The sequence below is a fragment of the Garra rufa genome, chromosome 11 (assembly GCF_049309525.1).
Source record: "Garra rufa chromosome 11, GarRuf1.0, whole genome shotgun sequence".
Taxonomy (NCBI): Eukaryota; Metazoa; Chordata; class Actinopteri; order Cypriniformes; family Cyprinidae; genus Garra; species Garra rufa.
This window is the reverse complement of record NC_133371.1, coordinates 43,247,237-43,274,278: the sequence shown is the minus strand read 5'-3', so window position 1 is coordinate 43,274,278 and position 27,042 is coordinate 43,247,237. Positions and strand designations below refer to the sequence as shown.

The window sequence follows — 27,042 nt, the reverse complement described above, 5'->3', positions numbered from 1 at the left end:
AATTAGAAGGTCTCCACAATCTGCTTTTGAAGAAATCTATTTCGTGCTACAGCGTACATTCTGTCAGATACAATTCTGCCGCCTCCGTCTCAATACAGCCTACTGTACATCGCCGCATAAATTCACATCAGATGATAACTCGGCGGCAGAGCTCCACTCACGCAGGGGCATAATTTCCACTCGGGACACACTTTTCAAAATCCCGTTGGTGCCCTCCCACTTTCAAATGGTTTTGTTAAAGTAATCTCTTGTATAATTGTAGAATGCACGTGCAGCACCGTCGAGAGTCTCGCGGGATCGTTAAAACTAAACCAAAAGTAAAACTCGCACACGCATTCATAAGCAATTTTATACCCCACGTTTAGAGAGCGACTGCCCAACGTGCGCAAATTAGGCTACATAACATAATTAGGCTGTTATTAGTATGTGTGCTATAATAAGCTGTACAGTCGTGGCCAAAAGTTTTGAGAATTACATAAACATTGGAAATGGAAAAGTTGCTGCTTAAGTTTTTATAATAGCAATTTGCATATACTCCAGAATGTTATGAAGAGTGATCAGATGAATTGCATAGTCCTTCTTTGCCCTGAAAATTAACTTAATCCCGAAAAAAACTTTCCACTGCATTTCATTGCTGTCATTAAAGGACCTGCTGAGATCATTTCAGTAATCGTCTTGTTAACTCAGGTGAGAATGTTGACGAGCACAAGGCTGGAGATCATTATGTCAGGCTGATTGGGTTAGAATGGCAGACTTGACATGTTAAAAGGAGGGTGATGCTTGAAATCATTGTTCTTCCATTGTTAACCATGGTGACCTGCAAAGAAACACGTGCAGCCATCATTGCGTTGCATAAAAATGGCTTCACAGGCAATGATATTGTGGCTACTAAGATTGCACCTAAATCAACAATTTATAGGACCATCAAGAACTTCAAGGAAAGAGGTTCAATTCTTGTTAAGAAGGCTTCAGGGCGTCCAAGAAAGTCCAGCAAGCGCCAGGATCGTCTCCTAAAGAGGATTCAGCTGCGGGATCGGAGTGCCACCAGTGCAGAGCTTGCTCAGGAATGGCAGCAGACAGGTGTGAGCGCATCTGCACGCACAGTGAGGCCAAGACTTTTGGAAGATGGCCTGGTGTCAAGAAGGGCAGCAAAGAAGCCACTTCTCTCCAAAAACAACATCAGGGACAGATTGATCTTCTGCAAAAAGTATGTCGAATGGACTGCTGAGGACTGGGGCAAAGTCATATTCTCCAATGAAGCCTCTTTCCGATTGTTTGGGGCATCTGGACAAAGGCTTGTCCGGAGAAGAAAAGGTGAGTGCTACCATCAGTCCTGTGTCATGCCAACAGTAAAGCATCCTGACACCATTCATGTGTGGGGTTGCTTCTCATTCAAGGGAGTGGGCTCACTCACAATTTTGCCCAAAAACACAGCCATGAATAAATAATGGTACCAAAACACCCTCCAACAGCAACTTCTTCCAACAATCCAACAACAGTTTGGTGAAGAACAATGCATTTTCCAGCATGATGGAGCACCGTGCCATAAGGCAAAAGTGATAACTAAGTGGCTCGGGGACCAAAACGTTGAAATTTTGGGTCCATGGCCTGGAAACTCCCCAGATCTTAATCCCATTGAGAACTTGTGGTCAATCCTCAAGAGGCGGGTGGACAAACAAAAACCCACTAATTCTGACAAACTCCAAGAAGTGATTATGAAAGAATGGGTTGCTATCAGTCAGGATTTGGCCCAGAAGTTGATTGAGAGCATGCCCAGTCGAATTGCAGAGGTCCTGAAAAAGAACGGCCAACACTGCAAATACTGACTCTTTGCATAAATGTCATGTAATTGTCGATAAAAGCCTTTGAAACGTATGAAGTGCTTGTAATTATATTTCAGTACATCACAGAAACAACTGAAACAAAGATCTAAAAGCAGTTTAGCAGCAAACTTTGTGAAAACTAATATTTGTGTCATTCTCAAAACTTTTGGCCACGACTGTATAGTGTCTATAGCTCTGTATCAGAAAAAATCGGTCATTTGCACTTTGGATATTGAAAGAGTAGCCTACTTTGATCATGGCTGCATTTATTGTCTACACGACTAAGAAAGAAGTGTCGTTTATTTTTTGTTGTTTATTCTGTAGATTGTTTAAAAATGCAGTGGTTGCCTCTAAATGTGACCCTGGACCACAAAACCAGTCTTAAGTCGCTGGGGTATATTTGTAGCAATAGCCAAAAATACATTGTATGGGTCAAAATTATTGATTTTTCTTTCATGCCAAAAATCATTAGGAAATTAAGTAAAGATCATGTTCCATGAAGATTTTTTGTAAAATTCCTACTATAAATATATCAAAATGCAATTTTTGATTAGTAATATGCATTGTTAAGAACTTAATTTGGAGAACTTTAAAGGTGATTTTCTCAGTATTTTGATTTTTTTGCCCCCTCAGATTCCAGATATTCAAACAGATGTATCTCGGACAAATATTGTCCTATCCTAACAAACCATATATCAATAGAAAGCTTATCTATTGAGCTTTCATATGTGATGTATACATCTCAGTTTTGTAAAATTTAACCTTATGACTGGTTTTGTGGTCCAGGGTCACAAATGGCTTTAACTCTTTATCTGTAACCTCTTTAAATGGCTGTAACTATAATAGAGAAAATAAACATCTTGTTCATGTACTCATATTTTCATTCATTCTTGTCCCTTGCTTAAGGCGTAAAATAAATATATAAAAAAGGCTTTCAGAATCAGCCCATTTGCTTTTAAAACATCTGCATTAAGAATTGACCATGAAGAATCAAGATCAGCGCATTACTAAAACGAAATTAGGTGCTCCTAAAAATTTTTTGGTGCTACCAAGTAAAAAAGTTAATTTCGAGCCCTGATATATGCATGTATAAAATTTTAATTAACATACAATAATTACCACTAATATTACCAACTAAACTGTGAATATGTCTTTATTTAATATATGATATATTACTGTTTTTATCCCAATATGTTAATAAGAACTGGGAACAAAAGTGCCCAAAAATTTGTCATGGAAATTATTATGAAATGCAAAATTTCTTGTCAGGTCTAAAATTGCATTTGCATCTTTGACTTAAACAAAATGTATTATATATTTCATAAAAGCATATTTCTAAGTGCACCCACACAAATTTAGTGTAATAAAATGCTCAAAAAAAATGTAAAACATCTCCTTAAATTGCTAAACTTTAGAAAATAATTATAATAAAAAGATTCTAGATTTTCAAATAGTTGTATTTCGGTCAAATATCGTCCTATCCTAACAAACCATACATCAATGGAAAGCTTATTTATTCAAGTGAACCATTTTAGGTTGGTTTAAGATGTGTTTAACTTAGTCTTAGCCTATGAAAAGACCATCCAGAGCAGGTTGTGTCCTGTATGTCCAAGCTAGACACAAATGTTAAAGGGATGGTTCGGAGTAGAATTGACTTCATTGCTATGCACTCCGAAGCCCATGTAAATACCCCATCCGAAGTTTTTTTTACCTTAGTCAAACATTTATGGAGATATTAGAGTTTTTCGAATTGCTTGTTACAGGAGTGAATGGTACATGTGATGTATCTCGTAAATTGCACCACTAAACGTGCAAGTAATCTTACCAAACTTGTACAGTAGTGTAAATAGGTTATGTACTCACAAAACGCTGCATCAGAACATTTGTAAGTCCACCATGAGTGTTTTAAAAACACGTTTTAGCCGATCCCTATTAGTCTCAAAAACTACAAATGGCGACACGTCGACGTCACTTCCCTGGTTTGAAAAAAGCACGTAAAAGTCCTCCTACAAGTTGACATGCACACAGATGTAGTAGGAGGACTTTTACATGCTTTTTTCAAACCAGGGAAGTGACGTCGACTTGTAGTTTCTGAGACTAGTAGTTCTCGGGTAAAATGTGTTTTTAAAACACTCATGGTGGACTTACAAATGTTCTGTTGCAGCGTTTTGTGAGTACATAACCTATTTACACTACTGTACAAGTTTGGTAAGATTACTTGCACGTTTAGTGGTGCAATTTACGAGATACATCACATGTACCATTCACTCCTGTAACAAGCAATTCGAAAAACTCTAATATCTCCATAAATGTTTGACTAAGGTAAAAAAAACTTTGGATGGGGTATTTAGATGGGCTTCGGAGTGCATAGCAATGAAGTCAATTCTACTCCGAACCATCCCTTTAAGTGTGTGAGATTTTACTCACCCATAGCATTGCTGTTGAGCAGGAGGACGCCATGAGCCTTTTTTGATTTCTCCAGACCCATGTAGAAAGGATGGATTCCGTAACTGTTCAGCTTAAACTGCAGATGGGAAGAAGGAGATTACACTTTGAGTTTGTGATGCGATTTCGGTTGTTCTCAGTGTTAAACAGACAATTAAGTGTTAATGAGAGATTTTTATTTGGCTTAAAGGAATGAACCCTGCAAATCCCATCTCTCTGTTTTAATTAACCTAATTACATCTCTCTCTTTTCCTTCATGAAGCTCTTTCTTTGCTTCTCTTTCTCTGGGCATTGTGACACGAAGTGAGTCAGAGAATAAGGTTGTTAGCGTATCCAGTATGGACGACTGACAGCCAATAACAGGATTTGTTAGCAGGACTCAGCTGAGAGGTGCAAGAATGACAAGTCAATACACAAAATGTTAAGTACTTTACCAATTTTTTTTTTATTTTTTAGTACTGACCTGAATAAAATATTTCAACATGAAAGAGGTTTACATACAGTCCACAAGAGAAAATAATAGTTGAATTTATAAAAATAAGCTTGTTCAAAAGTTTACATAGACTTGATTTTTAATACTGTGTTGTTACCTGAATGATCCACAGCTGTGTTTTTTTTTTGTTTTTGTTTTTTTGTGATAGTTGTTCATGAGTCCCTTTTTTGTCCTGAACAGTTAAACTGTCTGCTGTTCTACAGAAAATCCTTCAGGTCCCACAAATTCTTTGTTTTTTCTTTTGGTTATTTTGAGATCCATCTTTTCACACTGAGTACAACTGAGCGACTCATATGCAACTATTACAGAAGGTTCAAACACTCATTGATGCTCCAGAAGGAAAAACAATGCATTAAAGAGCTGGGGGGTGAAAACTTAAATTTAAAGATCAGGGTAAATTTAACTTATTTTGTCTTCTGGGGCAGCTTTTGAAGTGAAGGGCAGTACTAAATGGAAAAAAAAATGATATTTAGGCAAAATAAGAACAATGTACACATTCTTATTCCATTCAAAAGTTTTCACCCACTGCCTCTTAATGCACTGTTTTTTCTTCTAAAGCATCAGTGAGCATTTGAACCTTATGTAATAGTTGCATATGAGTCCCTCAGTTGCCCTCAGTGTGAAAAGATGGACCTCAAAATTATACAGTCATTGTTGGAAAGGGTTTAAATACACAAAAATGCTGAAAAACTAAACAATGTGTGAGACCTGAAGGAAAAACAGTGAGCAGTTTAACTGTTTAGGCAAATAAGAGACTCATGAACAACTATCACTTAACAAACAAAAATAAAAAACAGCTGTGGATCATTCAGGTAACAACACAGTATTGAGAATCAACTTTTAAACAGGGTAATTTTTATAAACTGACCAATTATTTTTTCTTGTGGACTATATATAAACATCTTTTATGTGAAATATCTTATTCAGGTCAGTACTAAATAAAAAATGGCATGCATTTTGTATGAACCCTCTTATTTTGGTAAAATACTTAACATTTTGCAGATTCTGCAAGGTGTATGTAAACTTTTGGTTTTTTAACTGTGTGTGTGTATAAATATATTACTGATTGCTTTTGATTACTGTGTTAAGTGACTAAACTATGCAGTACACTAGGGCCAGCAGTACTGTGATGTGTAAAGTACAGATGTTAGGCACACAGGAAGGCTTGTAAAACATCACCTCTGGTTCTGACACTTACCCCTGGAGGCTGGTCTTTCGCAAACAGGCCGTATTTGTGGAAGTTGAGGTCATGTTTGTAGCTGGGGTGCTCTGTTTCACCAAAACCATAGATGTAGTCCGTGGGCAAAAGTGTGGAGATCTGAAGGAACTGATCAGAGAATGTGAACCCTGGCAGGGCAGAGTCCCATCTGGAGAAAGAGAGAGTGAGAGAATGAGATTTAACAAAACAGAACATACAAGATACTTTCTGTCTTCTGAAAACTAATCTGCTTTCATTAAGGCGGCAACTGTGCTTTTATAGTCCTAAAACCCTGAGAAAACCCTAAAAGTGCACCATCAGCTCTGCTATTCAGAGTTATTTCTGCGCTCAACTTATGTGCTCTTTTACAAAACTGCTTCTCTGTTGTTTTTTTCCTCCCATTAATTTATACTTGCAATACCTTTGGAAACTTTGACACGCTAATCTCCTTCTAAAACTATTTTATATGCATGCTTTTTATTTAATATAAAAACTGTATATTATTTTAATTTATTTAATATACTTTGAATGCAATGCTAAGTCACTTTAGATAAAAGCATCTGCCAAATGCATGAATGTAAATGCAAAATGCATAAATGTAATGTACCCAATAAATAGTGACAGCAGATAAAATGCACACTATAACTTATAACAGTAGTTACCTATTAACTATTAACACATTATTGCCAAAAGAATGCATGTTACCAGGGTAATTCAGGTTACTCACATCACCTCACTGGTTTCCTTTCTAATCACTTGGATCCCAAACGGTTTGTCATTGATTTGAACCTTGTAATCTCTTTTGTTTTCGTCTGTTTCTGGCGTGGCAGGCAGGTCAAGATGAATGGGGACCTCATAGCGCGCATTGTCTGGATCAAATATCTAGATGAATAGGACCAAAATCAGTCATAGTCTTAGTCGGAGCCTTAAATTAAGCTTTAAATGTATTAATTTATTTTCTTAATTCTTAAAAACAAGAGCATGGTGTAAGTTGCTTGAATAAAAGTGTCTACCAAATGTATGAATGTAAATGTGTGAATTTTATACTGAGATTACACATGGTGACCAAAAATACTGACACCAGATGAAAATACATATCAAATTTTAATTTAAAATGTTGTTGGTAATTGAAAAAAAAAATCAAATTGATTTATTTTAAATTTTTATTATATTTTTAATAAACTGACATAGATATTTTTCACAGTGAAATCTAAAGCAAAACTACTACATTATTGCCAAAGAAACCTCTTTAAATGTGTCTGCCAAATTTACTGCATATTTAGTCCAACGCATACCTTCCAACGTAGGCTTTTTCCACTCAGGTATGTGATTTCTACCCGTAACCTGCTGATGTCTCGAGATCGAGAACGCTGACTTGGGAATTCAGTATTGCGGTCGATATCTACAGTGATGCCATTTGCTGTCTCAACCTTGTTGTTGATGATGTAGCCATGGGTCGCAGCGTAATAACACCGAGGCTTACTTAAAGACTACGAAAGAGAACAAAAACAATTACGTTACAGCAACTGCAGCAAAAGTACAAACTTGCTATTCGCTTTCCATATACAGACATCAAACCAAACTGTGTATTTGAAAATGACAGGGCTGAATGTTGAATGTTGTGTCTCTCTGACCTCCCAGATGCAGCCACGGGCTTCGCATTCAACTTGATTTTCGCCCTCTTCAGGGAAGCAATCGATATTTCCAGTGATTTTGGCCTCCCAGTTGACTGTGTAGTTCTTCCCCAGGCCCAGCTCCAGATTTTTCAAATGCAGCACCTAGAAGACCAAAAACACCTAATCATTTAATGGGGTCATTATATGCATTTTTAAAATTATTTTTAATAATTTTTCCTGATGTGCATTTATAAATGTCACAATTTAGATATAAATGGATTTTTCTACCCTGAATTTAGCCTCTGATTTGAACACTCCCTTGAAAGGGGCGTGTCTGTTGTGAGGCGTCAATGTAAACGCCCACTGCTGTGATTGGCTAACATCTTTGCATATTAAATGAGCACCACATGTTGAACTGTCTTTAAAACTTTTAGACAGAAAACTAACAGCCGATACGATTAACAAATGATCAAAAGTGTTATATTTGTGATCCTGAAGGTTTCTTTTATGGCAAAAATCATTAAGATCATGTTCCATGAAGATATTTTGTAAATTTCTCACCGTAAATATATCAAAACTTAATTTTTGATTAGTAATATGCATTGCTAAGAACTTAATTTGGACAACTTTAAAGGCGATTTTCTCAATATTTAAATTTTTTTGCACCCTCAGATTCCAGATTTCCAAATATTGCCCTATCCTAACAAACCACACATCAATGGAAAGCTTATTTATTCAGCTTTCAGCAGATGATATAAATCTCAATTTTAAAAAAATTGACCCATATGACTGGTTTTGTGGTCCAGGGTCACATTTCATGCATTTTTTTTTTTTTTTTGGCCGGTCTGCCTTCCATATTAAATTTCAAATAAATACAGCCGGTATATTCATGTCAGAAACCTAGCTAGTGTGTGATGACGTGCCATAAGTTATTAGTCAAATTTCAATAAACAGTCAAATTCATGCGTTCCATTTAATGATTTTGGCCCTGTCAGCCTTCCATACTTTAATATCATATAAAGGCAGATGGCATATTCATGTCAGAATCTTATCCAGCGATGATGGCTTGCGATGGTCAAATTTCAAATTTCAATAAACATGGTCAAAATGGTCAAATTTCACATGCACTTTTGGCATTGTTGGCCTTCCATATCACACACAAGACAGCAGGTGTATTCACGTCAGAATCCTAGCCGGAGACAATGATGCCTCTAGTTAAAGGATGTGGATGACAAAAATGACAAACACTGTTGCGTTTGCGTTAGTTGGCGGACGTGCCATAAATTACAGCTGCTGACATTAATGGTTCAAGCGTAGTTTAAGACCAAAGTCTGCACGTCCTCGTGTTGTCATTCCAAGACCTTGAGCTCTGGGAGAAAGCGATGCCCTTCATCATAGGCTAATGCGTGTGTGCTTTAGAGAGGCCTGACAAATTCAATCTCTAGTCTGTGAGCATCCCTGGACACTCACTTGGAATGACAGGGCCTCTCCTGGTACCCTAGGGAATCCTGCTCCGTATTAAACAGGAGTCAGGCTCCATTTTTTGGACATGGTTTGTTGGACGGGCTCACAGTCCTAATTATGTTACGTCGGCTGCAATTTTTTTTTCATTTTTCACATCGTTTAGAGATGTTCTCCGTATGTCAAATTAGCTGATACATTTCTGAGAATTCTGTAAAGCCCTTTGAAGAACAGCTATTTTCAGTTGTATTATTGTTAAGAAAACCCTGGCTTTAATGGAAATATTAGATTGAGGTTTTTGTCAATTTCTCTCCCCGTTAGCTTTCATTATTTACTTCAGCTGCAGTGCATCATGTATGTTTGCATACTGCTGTATTATTTAGTACTGTAATGCAAAAACATTGTCATTATGCTGTGAATTTTTAATATATACTATTACAATGTAAAAAAACAACACAAATGTTACTTTTATTACTAACGTGCACAACTGTAAGAATATAAGTGCAATTGTTTTTGTTGCACTATATTTATTTTGTTTTTAAGAATGAACCAACAAAACAATAAAAAACAGAAAACTATGATTACCTGCTTGTAAGTGTCGTATTGAATCTGGGACTCAGACAGAGCGTTAACAGTGTTGCCCTCCGACACGAGCACGAGAGCCGGAGCGCTGGTCACTCCCAACACTGTGATGTTCTCAAACTTCAAGTTTCTTGGATCTGTGTATCCATTGTGGGTAACTTGCATTGACAAGACACCCTGATCCAGCCGACAAAAAAGCAAAAAAGTGGTTATTACTACAGATTTTTGATTTAAATGTGCTTTGGACATACAATGTAATGCAATCTAAAAAACAAGCAAACAAAAACGGGACATTAGGATGACGTACATTAGCCACGGAAAACTGGTAATGAATGTGAACACCGGATGAAACCGTATCTAAGAAACAGACAGAAGGAAAAGTTTTGAGAGACAAATCAACTTAAATGTGAGTCACACAATTATTAACATTTGGGCAAATCTAGTAACTTAGCTTTAAAAAGCCTATTATTATAAGAATCAACCTGTGACCAGTTTAAAAGAGTTTCAAGGCAGTGCTGCTTTTTCACTACATTTTACATTTGTTGCCTTAAGTTTGTGTTTTTATGCCTTGCAAACTCAAACATCAAACATTCAGCTCATTTGAAATTACAAGTCTTGGACGCATCTAAGCAAAATACGCATTTACTCTATACATTTATATCTATCATAAGGTGAAGCTACAGCTGTTCTTGCAAATTAGAACATTGCAGAATTATTTTTTTTTTTACATTTGCATTTATTATTTGTATTATTATTTAGAAAATGTATTTTTTTCATGAAATATAAATACATTTTGTTCTGATTTAAAGGGGTCTTATTATGCTCTTTTACAAAGTCATTTGTTTTGGGGGTGCACTAAACGTGCTCTTATGCTCGTTTTAAAAAAAAGCATTATTTTTCACATAATTGACATTATTACAATAGCTTTCTCCCTAGGCTGGCACAAATGGCTCGATTAGCTCCGGGTTTGATGAATGTCCGCCTTGCTGAAAAAAAAAAAATGTGTTGTGATTGGTTAGCAGTCTCACTGCATTGCAACTGGCGAACAGCTTAGACATCTTAGACCTCCCAAAGCAGCAAGTTCAGTCTGCGCAAGCTAGATTAAAGTGATTCCTACGCTTTAAATATGGATATTTTTCTTACAAAATACATCAGATCGCTAAAGGAGGCTTTTACTGCCACCCCCCCCCGGAGCCATGTGAGGCACTTTTTATTATGGATCAACTTGTTTTGGACTGATGGAGAGAAAAACTTGAGAGACACTAAATATCTCCCTTTGGAGTGGACTTTGAGATTTGTAACTTTGTAGATGTTTTTTTATGCCCAAACATTCATACCACACAATGGCTAAAATTCAAAAAGTGAAAAAGCATAATAGGACCCCTTTAAAAAAAAAAAAAAAAAGGCTAAAAAAAGTGAAAAATAAGAAATATTAGCAGAAATCTGAACTTCTGACTTAACCAGGCTTTCAGAAAAAAAAAAAAAAAAACATTCTTGTTATTGAGCCCTGCATAAGGTAGATTTTTGTTTCTGGCAGTGAACTGAAGGAGAAAAAAACAACTTTTAATTAATAGCAAGTCCCTCAAAAATACCTCGAGAGTCTCCGTCATCCCAAAATAGCTCGCCTGACGCTGCCTTGTTGTCATCGAGTGCGACGATCAGTCCCATGGGATGACGCCGGCTGTGGAAACACAACTTTCATCACACAAACGTACAACTTTTTACCAGAAACTGAAGAGCAGATAGAAAACGGATCCTTTGAAGTTCAGACGGGATTCCTGTTTGTGAATAACATGTCACAGACACCAATGAATTTTAAATAACTTGTACTTCACCTTGCATTCGTGTATCACCCCTACTTTGAATGCTAGCGCACCCCAAAAGATACTTTGAGAGATACAGTACATTTAAATTTCTGCTGCTTAAGGTGTCATATAGTCAAAGAAAAATAAAAGCACTATAACATAAGCATCTACTGAACACAGAGAGAAATTCGAACAATTTTCCAAACGTTAAATAGAAACTCAGGCCTCATGCAGATAAACAGGAATGAGCTGAATGGAAACACAGAACTACCTCTGAGAGGAATAATGATAAAACAGATGCAGGTGCACAAAAAACACAAGCATTTAAATAGTTTTCCATTTTCAGTATTATAAACTCACCTTGCAACCATGGTATAGTGATGCTGTGAATCAAATACTGACTGGTTGTCATATTAAAAAACTATGGTAATTCAAAGAATACTACAATATTTGTCTAAAACATTATAATATACTCTTTAAAAGCAGCAGACAGTGTTTTATTGGACATTAGATGTGTTTCATGTAAGTGGGCAGGGCTACATGACTCCCTGACAGCAGAAAAATGTTGCATTTAGGTATCAATATGTACACTTTTACGTACAAATATGCACCTATATGAGTATAAGTATGTAATATGAGCGTTTGTCATTTAAGGTGATATGTATTTTCAGGGGACATATACATGTACATTTTTTTGAGTTTCCCATCATTACCTGGCAGTAGTGGTGACGTCTGGTCTTTGTACAGGTATAACTGCTCCTCCTCTCAGGTGTAATCCAATTTTATCTAGCGGCACGTATACTTTAGTTTCCACTTTGCGATCTAAAATCTTCACTCCCTGTAAAACAAACCAAAAATCACACTCTAAAAATAAATTATAAATAAACCATATATATTTTTTAATTTGATTATTAAATCGACTATTTTATTTTTTTTGGATTGTGGGTGGGCAAAAAAAAAAATTGTATAATACATTATTGTTTAAAAATCAATATAATTTAAAATGCAAAAATGCATTAGTTTGATTAAAAGTGACAGTAAATATATTTTTAATGTTACAAAGGATTTTCATTTTAAATAAATACTGTTTATTTTTTTGTTTATCAGAGGATATATATATATATATATATATATATATATATATATATATATATATATATATATGACCCTGGACCACAAAACCAGTCATAAGGTTAAATTTTACAAAACTAAGATGTATACATCATATGAAAGCTCAATAAATAAGCTTTCTATTGATGTACGGTTTGATAGGATAGGACGAGATTTGATGGCCGAGATACAACTATTTGAAAATCTGGAATCTAAGGGTGCAAAAAAATCAAAATACTGAGAAAATCACCTTTAAAGTTGTCCAAATTGAGCTCTTAACAATGCATTTTACTAATCAAAAATTACATTTTGATATGTTTGCACTAGGAATTTTACAAAAAATCTTCATGGAACATGATCTTTACTTAATTTCCTAATGATTTTTGGCATAAAAGAAAAATCAATAATTTTGACCCATACTTTGTATTTTTGGCTATTACTACAAATATACCCCAGCGACTTAAGACTGGTTTTGTGGTCCAGGGTCACATATATATGACAATGAAGACTGAAAATTTAACTTTATTGGAATCAATTAAATTTTATTTAACAAATTTATTTACATTTTTATTTTAACAAAACTGTAACAAAATGTCACAATGTCACTGTTTTAACTGTGTTTTACTAATCAAATAAATGCAGCTCTGGTGAGCAGAAGAAAACATTTAACCTTTAGTGTATATTATGCAGTTAATTTCAAAATATTGTAATTATTATTGTGTATTCCTGTAGCTTATTTGGAGAGTGTGACAGTAACAATTAAATGCATGACGAAATGCAAATAAATTAATTTGAATATATTTTATTTAAACAAAAATAATAAATTACATAGTGAAAAAAGGTGTTACTTTTGAATTAGATAAAGATCTCTTTAATCATTTTTGTATTGATTTTGTATTGATGTGACCCTGGACCACAAAACCAGTCTTAAGTAGCATGGGTGTATTTGTAGCAATAGCAAAAAACACATTGTATAGTTGAAAATTATCGATTATTCTATTATGCCAAAAACCATTAGGATATTAATTAAAGATCATGTTCCATGAAAATATTTTATAAATTTCCTACCGCAAATATATCAAAACTTTATTTTTGATTAGTAATATGCATTGGTAAGAACTTCATTTAAACAACTTTAAAGGCAATTTTCTCAATATTTAGATTTTTTTTTTTTTTGCACCCTCAGATTCCAGATTTTTTAAATAGTTGTATCTTGGCCAAATATGGTCATATCCTAACAAGCTTATTTATTCAGCTTTCAGATCATGTTTAAATCTCAATTTCAAGAAATTGACCCTTATGACTGGTTTTGTGGTCCAAGGTCACATATGTGACCCTGGACCACAAAACCAGTCATAAGGTTAAATTTGACAAAACTGAGATTTATACATCATATGGAAGCTCAATAAATAAGCTTTCTATTGATGTATGGTTTGTTAGGATCGGACAATATTTGGCTGAGATACATCTATTTGAAATCTGAGGATGCAAAAAAATCAAAAAGACTGAGAAAATCACCTTTAAAGTTGTCCAAATTAGGTTCTTAACAATGCATATTACAAATCAAAAATTACATTTTGATATGTTTACAGTAGGAATTTTACAAAAAATCTTCATGGAACATGAACTTTACTTAATTTCCTAATGATTTTTGGCATAAAAGAAAAATCTAAAATTTTGACCCATGCAATTTATTTTTGGCTATTGCTACAAACATATCCCAGCGACTTAAGACTGGTTTTGTGGTCCAGGGTCACATATATATATATATATTTTTTTATAACTTGGTATTCACCACCATTTTTATAAAAATAAAATGACAAAGATATTCTGAAAGCATCTTATACTGTTCCACAGAGATCCTATATTAATTATTGATTTTACAGTAATAACAATAAGCAGTCACTATAATATTTCAGCAAAAACTGAGCTTATTTTCAGCATGTTTTTGGCCTCACACTGCCTGCATTACCCCCTCACCCCTCTCTTTGACTGTGTGACTAGGTCAATGCCGAGACGACGAGACAGACATTGAGTCTCCGCTCTATCCATAAGTCATTTCAGATCCAATCAGGTTCTCCGTGTCGCTCCTCTCCATCAAACTCTCCCTCGCTCTGCCAGGGTCAATCAAGCCCTGCTTTGCCAATCACGGCTTCTGTAATCGACCCGCTTTGAGACGCGCAACACACGGACGCAAGGGACTGATCCTATCAGTGATCTGATCGGCGCTAGTTAATCTGGCTCTTAGAGCACTAACCAGACTCTAGAGAGGCTTAAATAAAAACCTCAGCCTCTGCCTCACCAGAGCAACAAGAAGTCTGTGGTTTTTAAGCAGATTTGAAACAAATAGCTCACCTAAAAATTAACATGCGAGAGGATGGTCTTACCGTCTCAAAGTTATACCACTTGGCGTCTGGGATATAGGCATCCACAAATTCAACACCCTAAAATGATTAAAAAAAAAAAAAAATCAGCTGAACATAATGACAGATGGTTTATTACAGTTTTTTATGATGGCTTAAGCACATTTTTTGTAACTATTGGCTATTTTTGCAAAACTCTACACACAAATAAGAAAACCCTTCACCAAATCAGCAAAACATTGTAGTTTTCTCGCAAAAGCTAATAAACCTTGCTCAACTCATCAAACCTTCGTAAAAATGGTATTTTGGTATGAAACAGTTAACACAAGCCATCACATTAATAAGCACACAATGCACCAACTACACACTGATGGTATGAATAAAAAACACATCTGGCTTTTGCTTTCTCTGTGCACAAGGTAGGCTATGTCAGTTTGAGGTCATATTTTTGTCATAGTTCTGAAAAAATAGAGGGATCCAATCTTCAAGTACTGGTGTTTATTTACACACATCAAAACAAACACAAGTGTTTTTTCCAAGTCAAAACAAAATACTGTAAATAATAGCCATAAATGTGTATAGTTTTGCTAGGAGTGTGTTGATCATTTGGAAATTGAGAGTAAAGCAGTGAATTATATTTACAGTTCCGCAAAAAGAGTGCAGTGGATTGTACCTACAGTTTTGCAAAGTGTGTGTTACAAAATTGAAAACTGAGTGCAAAGCAGTGTTTGTGCTTTTAGTTTTGCAAACTCAGTGAGCGGTTTTGCTATAAGTATTAATAGTTTTATAAATTGTGCTATAAGAATCATATTTAGGGTTTAAGCCATCAGAAAAAACTGTAAAGCATTATTCATTAAACTAATGGGCAGACCATCACCAGCGGTGATTTTTCAGAGAGGTATGGTCCTCCTGTCATGGTTTTTCAAGCTTCAGAAAGAGAAAATATGAGCGAGATATCGAAGGGTAAGAAGTTGACAGACAGCGAAGCAGCAAACGAACCAAAAGAAAAGATGATTCATCCCTGTGCCTGAGGGAAAACCCACTGTACACTTCAGATGGTGGCACTCAAATGTGATATTCATATCAAGCTGAAAGCAATGTGCACCGAAGACCTGACCGTGAGTGACTTTAAGATAGCAATAGCGTCTGTGTGTGTGTGTGTGTGTGTGTGTGTGTGTGTGTGTGTGTGTGTGTGTGCTTAAGAAACAAATAGTTATGACTCTAAAATCTGATTGACTGAGCCAAGTTTGAAGGTATTGTAAATATAAACAGATGGTAAATATAAACAGCCTACAGTTAGTAAATATATTACTTGGCGAAAGGTACATAGAATGTTTCTTTTGTCCATTTTACCTTAATCACAGAGATGACTGGAAAACAAAATAAAAAAATATTAAATTTAGTAAGTAAACACAGTAGTAGTAAGTAACTAAATAAATACTCCATTGTTCAAAAGTTTGGGGTTGATTTTGATGTTTTTAAAGTCTCTTATGCTCAACTTAAAAACAGTAAAATTGTGAAATATTATTATAATTTAAAACTAAATAAAAAAGTGTGTTAAGACAAACTTTAAGCTTGAGAAAGCTATATCACAACGTTTAAAAAAGTTTTACAAGTCTTAATTTTTTTAAGTTTGATTGTTTTGAGTCTGAAATAGTTTGAAATTTAAAGTTTGAATGTTTTGAAGGCAATACAATCTGTCAGAAAGATGATAGATAGATAAATAGATAGATAGCATATTGTTAACATGCTACTAACATAAGCAAGTTACTAGCATGTTGCTAGCATGATTAGCAAGTCACTAGCATGTTTTTATTATGATTAGCATGTTGCTAGCATGTTTTTAGCATGATTAACAAGTTGATTGCATGTTTCTAACATGATTAGCAAGTTACTAGCATGTTGCTAGTCTGCTTCTAGCATGATTAGCATGTTACTAGCATGTTGTTAACATGATTAGCAAGTTGCTAGCATTATTAACAAGTCGATAGCATGTTACTAGAATCTTTCTACCATGATTAACAAGTTGCTAGCATGTTTCTAACATGATTAGCAAGTTACTAGCATGTTTTGTCAGTTGGAGTTTGAATAGTCTTGGCTCATTTGAACATTGCGTCAATGTAAGTCTATGGGATTTTTCCCAGTTTTAATCATCATTTTTAGGAAAATCGTAAGTCCGATCAGTTAGAAATGATCTAGCACACCAGGTCTAGCACACATACAAGTCATTTAGTTGTAGAACTCGCAAAACTTGCCTGATCTTCTGCAACATATAAAGCTTGTGTCGTCTTTCATAGAGGCTCAAACTTGCGATTTAACGTCAGTCTTTTTTTGTGCCTGGCCAAATAGACGACAGGATAACTTTTTGATTTTTTTGGAGTTAAAAGCAGTCCTGACCTCCACACAGCAGTCATTTCTCTCTCTTTGAAGCTCACCAACGTGCTTGACTCTTTAATTGAGAGTGCAAAGATGAGCCAGAACATTTGAGTGCTTAAAAAAGATGGCTAAGATGACAAAAAAATCTGAAGGTGGGAATAGATTTCCCTAGTCAAAACCCATGTTGAGAAGATCAAAGTTCAACTGATCTGCAAGTTAGATGTCGGGTGTCATTAAATTAATGCTGGCAAGATGAAAAACAACAACAGTTTTTCTTCCCTCCAACTTGTTTTTGCACCTTACAACATTTTTTCATACCACATGGTCCAGTAATTATCATAATATTTCATGCAGCTGATGCATATGGATTTTGCCGCTGATTGAAGTGTTTACATCACATATGCTCTCTAAAGATTTGAATAACCCCGACGCAGGCGTCTCTTGACGTATGTGCATCAAACTTTCTCAAAACGGCCTTTTGCTGTGTTCTCGTGGGAAGCTCTTTGAACATGAAGAGCCTGTTTCAGTCATATTCTTGATAAAATGCACGAAGCCACATTAGACTCTTCAAACAATTCATCACCCATTTTCACATGGCCGCGATCTATATTCAGTTCTAATTTCTTCATAATGAGGTCGACGATCTCATTAGAAAGAGAGAAAAGGAGGAGATGGAAATGAAAAGAGTGAGAAAAAGTCCCATCTTCCTCGCATTCGTCCCAGAGGAGGTCATCCACATGGGCCCACAGGAAGTCATGCAACAGTGTGTGAGTGTGAGTGTGTGTGTGTGTGTGTGTGTGTGTGTGTGTGTGTGTGTGTGTGTGTGTGTGTGTGTGTGTGTGTGTGTGTGTGTGTGTTCACTCACAGGATCCAGTGCAGGTGTGATGAGAAGATGTGCTCCCCACATGAACTGTTTGTGCAATGCCCAGGTTTTACTGTCGGAATAAAACCTGCAGAGTGGGAAACAGTTATTATAAAGCAGTTCCTGAATCCTGATACAGCATAAGGTTAATACAGGAAATAATAAATTAAACAAACAAACTAAACTAAACATGCCAAAACAAGAAAAAAACAAGAAAAAGCATAACAAAACAAAGCAAACAATTGAATTAACAAACAATGCAAACCAAAAAACATGCAAACGGACAAGGCAAAACATGCCAAAACAAATCAAAACAAGATACAAGACCAAGCAAAACAAAACAAAACAATAAAAATGCCAAAACAAGACAAAAATCAAATAAACAAAACAAGACATGCCAAAACAAAAGAAAAGATAAAGCAAAACAAAAAGCAAACAAACAAAACTATTAGTCTAAAATCTAATTAACAAACAATACAAAACAAAAAACATAAAACAAGAGAAAACATGCCAAAACAAAATACAAGACAAAGCAAACAAAAACATGCCAAAACAAGATAAAATAAGGCAAAGCAAAACAAAACACAGCAAACAAATTAAACACAACAAAAAGCACACCAAAACAAGACAAAAAACAATCAAACAAAACATACCAAAACAAAGCAAACAAACCAGAACAAAAAAAAACAAATGAAACATAACAGTCATAAAAATCAAATTAACAATTAATAAATAACAAAAAAACATAAAACAAGACAACATATACGAAAACAAGACAAAACATAACAAAACAAGATAAAAGGCCTAGCCAAACATAATAAACAAAACAGAACAAAAAACATGCCAAAACAAGACAAAAACAATTCAAACTAGCAAACAAAACATGCCAAAACAAGACAACACCAGATAAAGCAAAACAAAACAAACAAATCAGAACAAAAAACATGCCAAAACAAGACAAATAAAACAGAACAAAAAACATTAAAAAAATCAAATTAACAAATAAAAAAACATAAAACAAGACAAAAGATATGAAAACAAGACAAAACATATCAAAACAAGATAAAAAAAGGCAAAGCAAAACAAGACAAAAACACATCAAACTAACAAACAAAACAAAATAAAGCAAAACAAAACAAACAAATCAGAACAAAAAACATGCCAAAACAAGACAAAAAAAAAAACAATCAAACAAACAAAACAAAGAAAGCAAAACAAGACAAAGCAAACAAATGAAACAGAACAAAAAAAGTCATAAAAATCTAATGAATAAATAATAAAAACAAAAAACATAAAACAAGACAACAGATACGAAAACAAGACAAAACATATCAAAACAAGATAAAAAGGCCAAGCAAAACAAAATAAAAAAACATGCCAAAATAAGACAAAAACACATCAAACTAACAAACAAAACAAGATAAAGCAAAACAAAACAAAGCAAACAAATCAGAACAAAAACATGCCAAAACAAGACAAAAACAATTAAACAAATAAAACATGCCAAAACAAGACAAAGCAAAGCAAACAAATGAAACAGAACAAAAAAAATCAAAAAAAAAAAAAAAAAAAAAAAAACATAAAACAAGACAAAACATATCAAAACAAGATAAAAAAAAAAGGCAAAGCAAAACATGCCAAAACAAGACAAAAAACAACAACAAAGCAAACAAACAAAATCATGCCAAAACATGACAAAACAATAAGTCAAAGCAAAAATAAATAAATAAATAAAACAAAACAAAACAAGCCAAAACAAAACAAAAAACTCAGTGTCACATGGCCCATGGGCCTGGCTCAAGAAACATTTCTTATTATCATTTCTAAAACCAGTTGTGCAGCTTCAAATTATTGTGGAAACTGTAATATTTTCTTTAGGATTCTCTGATGAATATACAGTTCAAAAGAACAGCTTATATTTGAAATGGAAATCGTTTGTAATATTATAAATGTCTTTACCATCACTTGATCAATTTGATGAATCCTTGCTAAATACTAATTTAATAAAACGTTTGAATGGTGGTGCATTTACTTAAAACAATTAAGTTGGTGAATTAAACTAAAATAAATGTATTAAGTTCTACACACACCTCTTATGTCATAAAGAAATACATGACATTCACGAACAGGACTAACACAAGCTGTTTGTCGCGGCTGAAACTGTCACACTGCTGTTTGTATGCGTTTGAACTCACTCGTGCATCAAGGGACGCACTACGGTCTCTCCGTTAACATGGGCCTTGTAGAACAGAGTGTAGAGGTACGGCAAGAGGGTGTATCTGATGTTCATGTAGTGCCTGGTGGTGTTCACCACAAGAGAATTAGGACCGTATGATGCAGGGTCCTGGTCCTGTTAGAAAGGGACATAAAACCAGTCAGGGCGAGTAAGCTGAAGAGCAAAGAGAGAAATGGATTTTACTGTGTGGATACTGATAATATGTTCATCATGGCGGAGAGCCATCGGTCGCGGAGACAGCCATGGAATGATTACTCTCCGACTAAAAGGTCAAATCTTATTCATCTAATTTCACCAAGAATATAATTTTCCATTCATCCTCATTTGCCCTCTCAAACTCTCGCTCCGGAGGTCTGATTGCTTCTCTCACGCCAATCTCACAATAATGATTAGAGAAATAAATCTTCCACAAATAGCATTTAAAGAGAGAGGACACGTTTACAATTCAGAGCATCACCATCAGGCCAGAAACACGTAGCAAAGATGCTTGAAGAGGAAGGAGATTCGTACACTTTGAGACTGAGTATTTATTTGGCGATACGTACCGCATAACCTTCCGCGTTGTGGTTGCGGCTGAAGGGGTAGAATGCGCCCACTTGCATCCAACGTGTGCAAAGCTCCTCCTCAGAGTCGTCGAAGAAGCCACAGATGTCCGCGCCGATCTGCAGAACAACATCATGAGAAAAAGCCACTTCTTATTTTCTCAAACACTTCCTAAATAAGCTTTCCATTGATGTACGGTTTGTTAGGATAGGACAATATTTGGCCAAGATACAACTATTTGGAAATCTAGAATCTGAGGGTGCAAAAAAAAATCCAAATACTGAGAAAATCGCCTTTAAATTTGTCCAAATGAAGTTCTTAGCTATGCATATTACTAATCAAAAATTAAGTTTTGATATATTTATGGTAGGAAATTTACAAAGCATCTTCTTTAAACATAATCTTTACATAATATCCTAATGATTTCTGGCATACAAGAAAAATCGATAATTTTGACCCATACAATGTATTTTTGGCTATTATTTTATTAATTAAAAGCATAAAATATGAAGTCATTTTCATAAGTCTTCTTCTTAAGTTCTCATATGTTTCTCCTCAGAAAAAAAGACTCAAAATAAAGACAAAAATAAATTATTTAAAAAAAACATTTTTTGTTGTTAACATGTTTCTTAATCATCTGCTGCATGCACTGGGTAAAAAAAATCTTGCACTCAACTAACCTAAAAAAAATCCAATTTCAATTTGCTTGCATTCAACTTATTTCATTAAAAAAATACAAAAAATAAGGGTTTAAGCATGTAAACAATACGCGCAATACTGCTTTAAATTAAATAATATTGTCCTTTATGCTTTTCAGAATAAGCATGTTGTTTGAACTTTTACATAAGTATTGTGTTACACTGAATGACAATGTAACATTATTTCAACATTTTATTCTCCAAAAACATTTGAAACCTTAAAAGCAGACACTTTACATTTAATGTGCTTTTTATGGACATAAAATCACTTTTGTACATTTTTAAAATAGTTTGATTCATTGATTTGTTTCATTGCATTAAACTGACTTTAGCACAATCTCACAAGATTTTCTATACGAACAAATATTTTTGCCAATATGAAATTCAACATGAATTCTTATTTATATATATATTTCTAAATATTTGTATTTATTATATTTTATAGCTTTATACTTTTATGAATTATCAACTAGTAAGTATTTCAACTCCATTAAGTTTTCTGAGAAAGACCTTAGACAATGTTAATAATTCAATAAAAATCAATAAAAGTGAGAACTCCTAAATCTACGACAGATCAACCTCTGGGCAAAAGGGGCCAGTTGAGTACTGTATAATAACAATAATAACTGGTCGTAGATGATTTACCTCAAAATAGAAAATCACAATAAGCTTGGCGATCAGGTAATATTGCGCAGCAACAAATGTTTACATCATCCGTCCCATGATAAATTTATTGGATCTGACTGTTGAGTCGGCCAGTCAATGTTAACTCAATTCAACCTGAACACGGAGTCCAAATGCCCATTCAATTTCTCATTGCATTTCATGGAAACTCAATCAAAGCCAAAAGCTTTCTCCAAACACTTTCCATGTCTCTCAGTGGGGCTGTTGTGTTATGAAGACATACTGATGTTGACCATCAATTACCCTTGTTGGAAAAGACATTTTGTTCGGAGTTGAACTACTTACGTAAGGGACGCCAAAGAGGTTAAACTCCAGCATGCCAGGTATCGCCCACTTTATGTCATTCCAATTGGCGCCGTTGTCGCCCAACCAGTGCCCAGCGTACTTGCCCACCCCAGGGAAGGAGGAGCGGCTAAAGACCATGGAACGGCTATTCCCAAACACTGCTTTTGCAGCCCTGGAAGCAAAAACACAGTATTAGATGTATAGGGAGTGTTGGCACCACAATAAAATGAATGACAATATTGGAAAGACACAAAGCCGTTGGGTGGCCTAGGAAAGCATAGAGATGACAAACACGCAGGCAGGAGTTACATGTGGGAGTTTAGCTGAATGAGAGAGGGGGCGTAGAGGAACGAGAGTGGAACAAATCAATGATGTAGAAATTACAAGATGAGTAAAACAGATTTCCTGCTGAAAATAAAAGGAGGGAAAACAAGAACAAGCATGATACAACTTAACTCTCATCACCCCCCTTTGAGGAGAACATCCTGTCATATGACAATACCGGCCATACGTTAGTGAAACACTGAGTCACGGGTGACGCCGCTTGAGTCACCAATGCTGTGACTGACTAACACCTGTTGTGAGCTGTCCAACATTCATCAAATACATCAATTCAAAAACTTTTTGAGTTGTTAACATGTTTCTTAATCATCTACTGAATGCACTAGTGAAGGAAAAAAAAAAGGATTAGAATTTTTGCATTCAACTGACCTCATTACATAGATTAAAAAAAAAAAAAACAAATCCTTTGGAAAATAAAATGTAAAAAAATAACAATATGAAAGCACAATTTCTTCATGCACTCTTTTCTTGCATTAACTTCCTATATTTCTTAGGAAATATATTAAAGGCTTTGCTGAAGAATACAAAAATACTATTGATATAATTTAAATACATTTATTTTTATCAGAAGAATCACTATTATAGACATTAAAGCTTTTAATGTGTTTCCCTAATCTATTATATGCATTATGAAATAAAAAAATTACATTAACCTCTCTCTCTATAAATAAACTATAAAGGGTATATATATAAATAAACTATTATTTAGTTCACAACATTCACAACATCCTACAGCCACTATGAAATGATTCAAAAACATAATTCAGAATTCATCACGTTTATGATAACACAATTAATATATGACTATCCATCTGCATTAAACATTCTGACAAGACTTGCAAGCAGCATCAGAGATCATTTGCATACAAAGTGTGAAAAAACCAACACTTACTTGTCAGTGGCCAGGACCATAGAGTACCCATAGAGACTGTGCACATCATAGTGGTTTCCCCATTTGTGTTTAGCATCCATGCATAAGGTCTTACTGTACATCAGGTCATCAAGGATTTCTGTAGAGGCGGAAATGAAGAAGACGGATATTTACAGATACTGACAAAACACTTGCCATAAATCTAGTTACAGATGCATTTGAGACTCACGAGGAGTGAATGGAGGATAGTTGAGTTTGTTATCAGCGCAGCCTTTGATGCTTCCCTTCACGAAACTGGCCACCTCATTCATGTCCTTAGAAATGAAACAGCAATTAGTTCAGCGCTCCCTAATTCAGGTGGCTAATTGTCTCGAGATTAAAGCCAAACCCTCTAGGGAGGCTTTAAAGTCAACACGAAATGGCATTCGCAACCGTTTTCCTATTTATAAATAAAAATATTCAGCGAGTATTGATTTCATCAATCAGTAATTGAATAGATGGTGTAAAATGTGGCTGTAAAATTTTTCTGTAGAGTGTCTTTGAAATTATACGCACTGTCAAAGAGATTTTTGATTTTTTTTTGAGATTTTGATTTCATGTTGATTTTTGTGGTTCATGGCCCGTATTCACAAAACATTTCATCTTACTACTAAGAGTTCTCCTAAATAGCAGTAAAAGTTTTTAGCTAAGAGTTTTCTCTTAAAGGGGTCATCGGATGCAAAACTCACTTTTACATGTTGTTTGAACATTAATGTGTGTTGGCAGTTTGTGTACACAACCACCCTACCATATTAAAATCCACCCAGTGGTATTTTTTTAATCTTTAAAAGTAATATCCCCTTTAAAATTGGGTCATTCTCAGCTTCTTGTTGGTGTCACACCACACTGACAGAGACCGCTCCCAGGATAGTTGATTGACACGAGCGCTTTACCTTAGACCCGCCCTCACCGAGCTGAAACGATCGCCATTGTGTCGACTCAGGTGCAGGGGAAGACAAGAATGTCTCTGATTGAGGTGTTCTGTTGTTGGATGTAATAATGAACATAGCAGTCGTCATTTACTCTCGACATCTGAGCCGCTGAAGACAGAGGATGACATTACTTTTGTTTTTGAAAGAAAAGTGCCGATCCCGATTTTAAAATGCAGGCTGTGTCAATAACTAAAAATATGTGCTTCTCATAAACAATTAGCTGATGTGCATATAAGCAGCCTTTTAATTAACAGAGTAAAATAATCATGGCTGATAGAAAGATATGCAAATGTAAAAAAAAAAAAAACTGGATGCTAAAACAGCTGTTAAATCTTGTCCAACTTGGTAATGAAAACAAAAATAAATTTGGGATTTGGGATAACCTCCAAAACCAAAAAAAAGATCCAAATAAATCTAGCTTGTTTCTAAAATGTTTATGTTCCGAAGGCAGATTGCTGGCAACGCACATTTTTGCCCTGATGAAAAAAAAATCATAGATTTTTTAATGATTTTACTGATTATAATAGGAATTGTACTGGTTTTAATGAAAACTGTAATGGTGCCTGTTGTTCTCTAATGGTAATTGGTCGCCTTCTTTTGGTGGCTTGCTAGGAACCACTAAATCCTAACGGAACATGTAATGGTATTTGTTGTGGAAACCATTAGAATTTTAGTGATGATTTGTATTATTATTAATTTTTTTTTCAGCAAGGAGGGACACTGCAAAAAATGATTTTCTTACTTATATTTTTTGTTTTGTTTCCAGCCAAAATATCTAAATAAAAATTCTTAAATTCTTATTTTCTAGACAAATAAACATTATTTTCTTGTTTTCAGAAAAAAACAAGCCAAAAATTTATTGAGATTGATAATCTGCCAATGGGGCAAGCAAAAAAAATCTTATTTCAAACAAAAAACAAGATTATTTTTAAAATGCACTTAATTTTCACTTGTTTTTTATGAAAACAATAATTTTTACTCCTTCTTGACTTAGATTTTTTGTCTTGTTTCCAGCCAAAATATCAAAAAATTCTTAAGTAAGAAAAGCATTTTTGCAGTGCAGTTTGTGATTTGGTCTTAGTGACTTAGGAGTCCTCCTCACTACGCCTAAAATTTCACAAATTTAGAAGCTAGTTTTAGCGCTAAAACTCTTTGTGAAATACTCTTAGAGCAAAAAATTAGAAGTCCTAAATTTAGGATTGACATGCCCATTATTTTCAAGGTTTTTAAAGAGCTACTTTTAGCCTTAAGAGGTTTTGTGAATACAGGCCCAGATGTTTAGAGATAAAGTCAACATGAAATGGCATTCGCAACCATTTTACTTTTAATAAATCAAAATATTCAGCGAGACTTGATTTTATCAATCAGGAATTGATTAGTTGGTGTAAAATGTGGTTTGTGGCTTCTTGATTTTTCTGTAGAGTCTTTGAAATTATATGCACTGTCAAAGAGCTATATATTGATGAATTACCACTGTAAGCCTGGTCGATTTTGATTTCATGTTGACTTAAAAGCTTTTGCGGTTCATATTGTATTCTAGATCAGATGTTTAGAGATTTGCTGTGTTCGAATATCATGATTAATACATATTGATGCAGTGACATATATAGTATTGATTCGGAGATTTGTAGGAAGTTGGAGATCAGAATCTGAATATTTTTCATGACCTTTCGTGACCTTTCCACCAAGTCGGAAAATGATTAGGTTCAATATTTGCTCACGGGTAATGATCTCTGGGTTACTTACAATCCAGAGAGCATCATGCTTGACTTCCTTGTAGAAACGTGAAATTTCATCAACCCACCAGTCAATGCAAGCCTGGTTAGTGTAGTCAGGAAACACGGTTTCCCCTGGCCAGACCTGTGACACAATGAAATTGCGTAAATGAAAATAAATAAATAAATATACACTTGCTTTTTCTTTTGGTTATTTGTGTAAAATGCCCATGTTTCAAGAGATTCACTCATTAACAATTGGTCACAGATGACATTTATCACCACAAAAAAAAAAAAAAAAAACTGCCCGTCTACATGTTGCCTTTTATTTATGTCTTTAAGTTTTCAAGCCACTGGCATTTATTTTCCCTCTTGAGTTCTGTTCTCTCTCTCATCTAGCTTGACTCTGAGCTGCATGAAAGCGTGATATTAAACTCTAATGCAAAATCAATGCAAACACTGACCTGAAGTAAAACCATAAAAAAGCAATTAGCATCTGCCTGTGCTTAATCGGCTAAATAATCACAAGTGATATTATTGCCATGTGATATGTGCCTTATTGT

General features: G+C 34.8%; 1 protein-coding gene across 1 annotated transcript in view; it reads right to left on the bottom strand.

Annotated features, from left to right (window-relative positions):
• LOC141345367 (sucrase-isomaltase, intestinal-like) overlaps positions 1-27,042 on the bottom strand; it is an 83,924-nt gene that overhangs the window by 38,264 nt on the left and 18,618 nt on the right. The window contains exons 13-30 of the mRNA XM_073850224.1: positions 26,511-26,624; positions 24,023-24,107; positions 23,815-23,932; positions 22,581-22,752; positions 20,916-21,032; positions 20,330-20,484; positions 18,138-18,222; positions 14,921-14,977; positions 12,137-12,261; positions 11,211-11,299; positions 9,926-9,975; positions 9,622-9,795; positions 7,594-7,737; positions 7,255-7,449; positions 6,687-6,841; positions 5,960-6,128; positions 4,251-4,347; positions 3,404-3,423 (exon numbers count right to left, since the gene is read on the bottom strand). Coding sequence (XP_073706325.1) covers positions 3,404-3,423; positions 4,251-4,347; positions 5,960-6,128; positions 6,687-6,841; positions 7,255-7,449; positions 7,594-7,737; positions 9,622-9,795; positions 9,926-9,975; positions 11,211-11,299; positions 12,137-12,261; positions 14,921-14,977; positions 18,138-18,222; positions 20,330-20,484; positions 20,916-21,032; positions 22,581-22,752; positions 23,815-23,932; positions 24,023-24,107; positions 26,511-26,624 — 2,121 coding nt within the window. The remainder of the gene's footprint in view (positions 1-3,403; positions 3,424-4,250; positions 4,348-5,959; positions 6,129-6,686; positions 6,842-7,254; positions 7,450-7,593; positions 7,738-9,621; positions 9,796-9,925; positions 9,976-11,210; positions 11,300-12,136; positions 12,262-14,920; positions 14,978-18,137; positions 18,223-20,329; positions 20,485-20,915; positions 21,033-22,580; positions 22,753-23,814; positions 23,933-24,022; positions 24,108-26,510; positions 26,625-27,042) is intronic.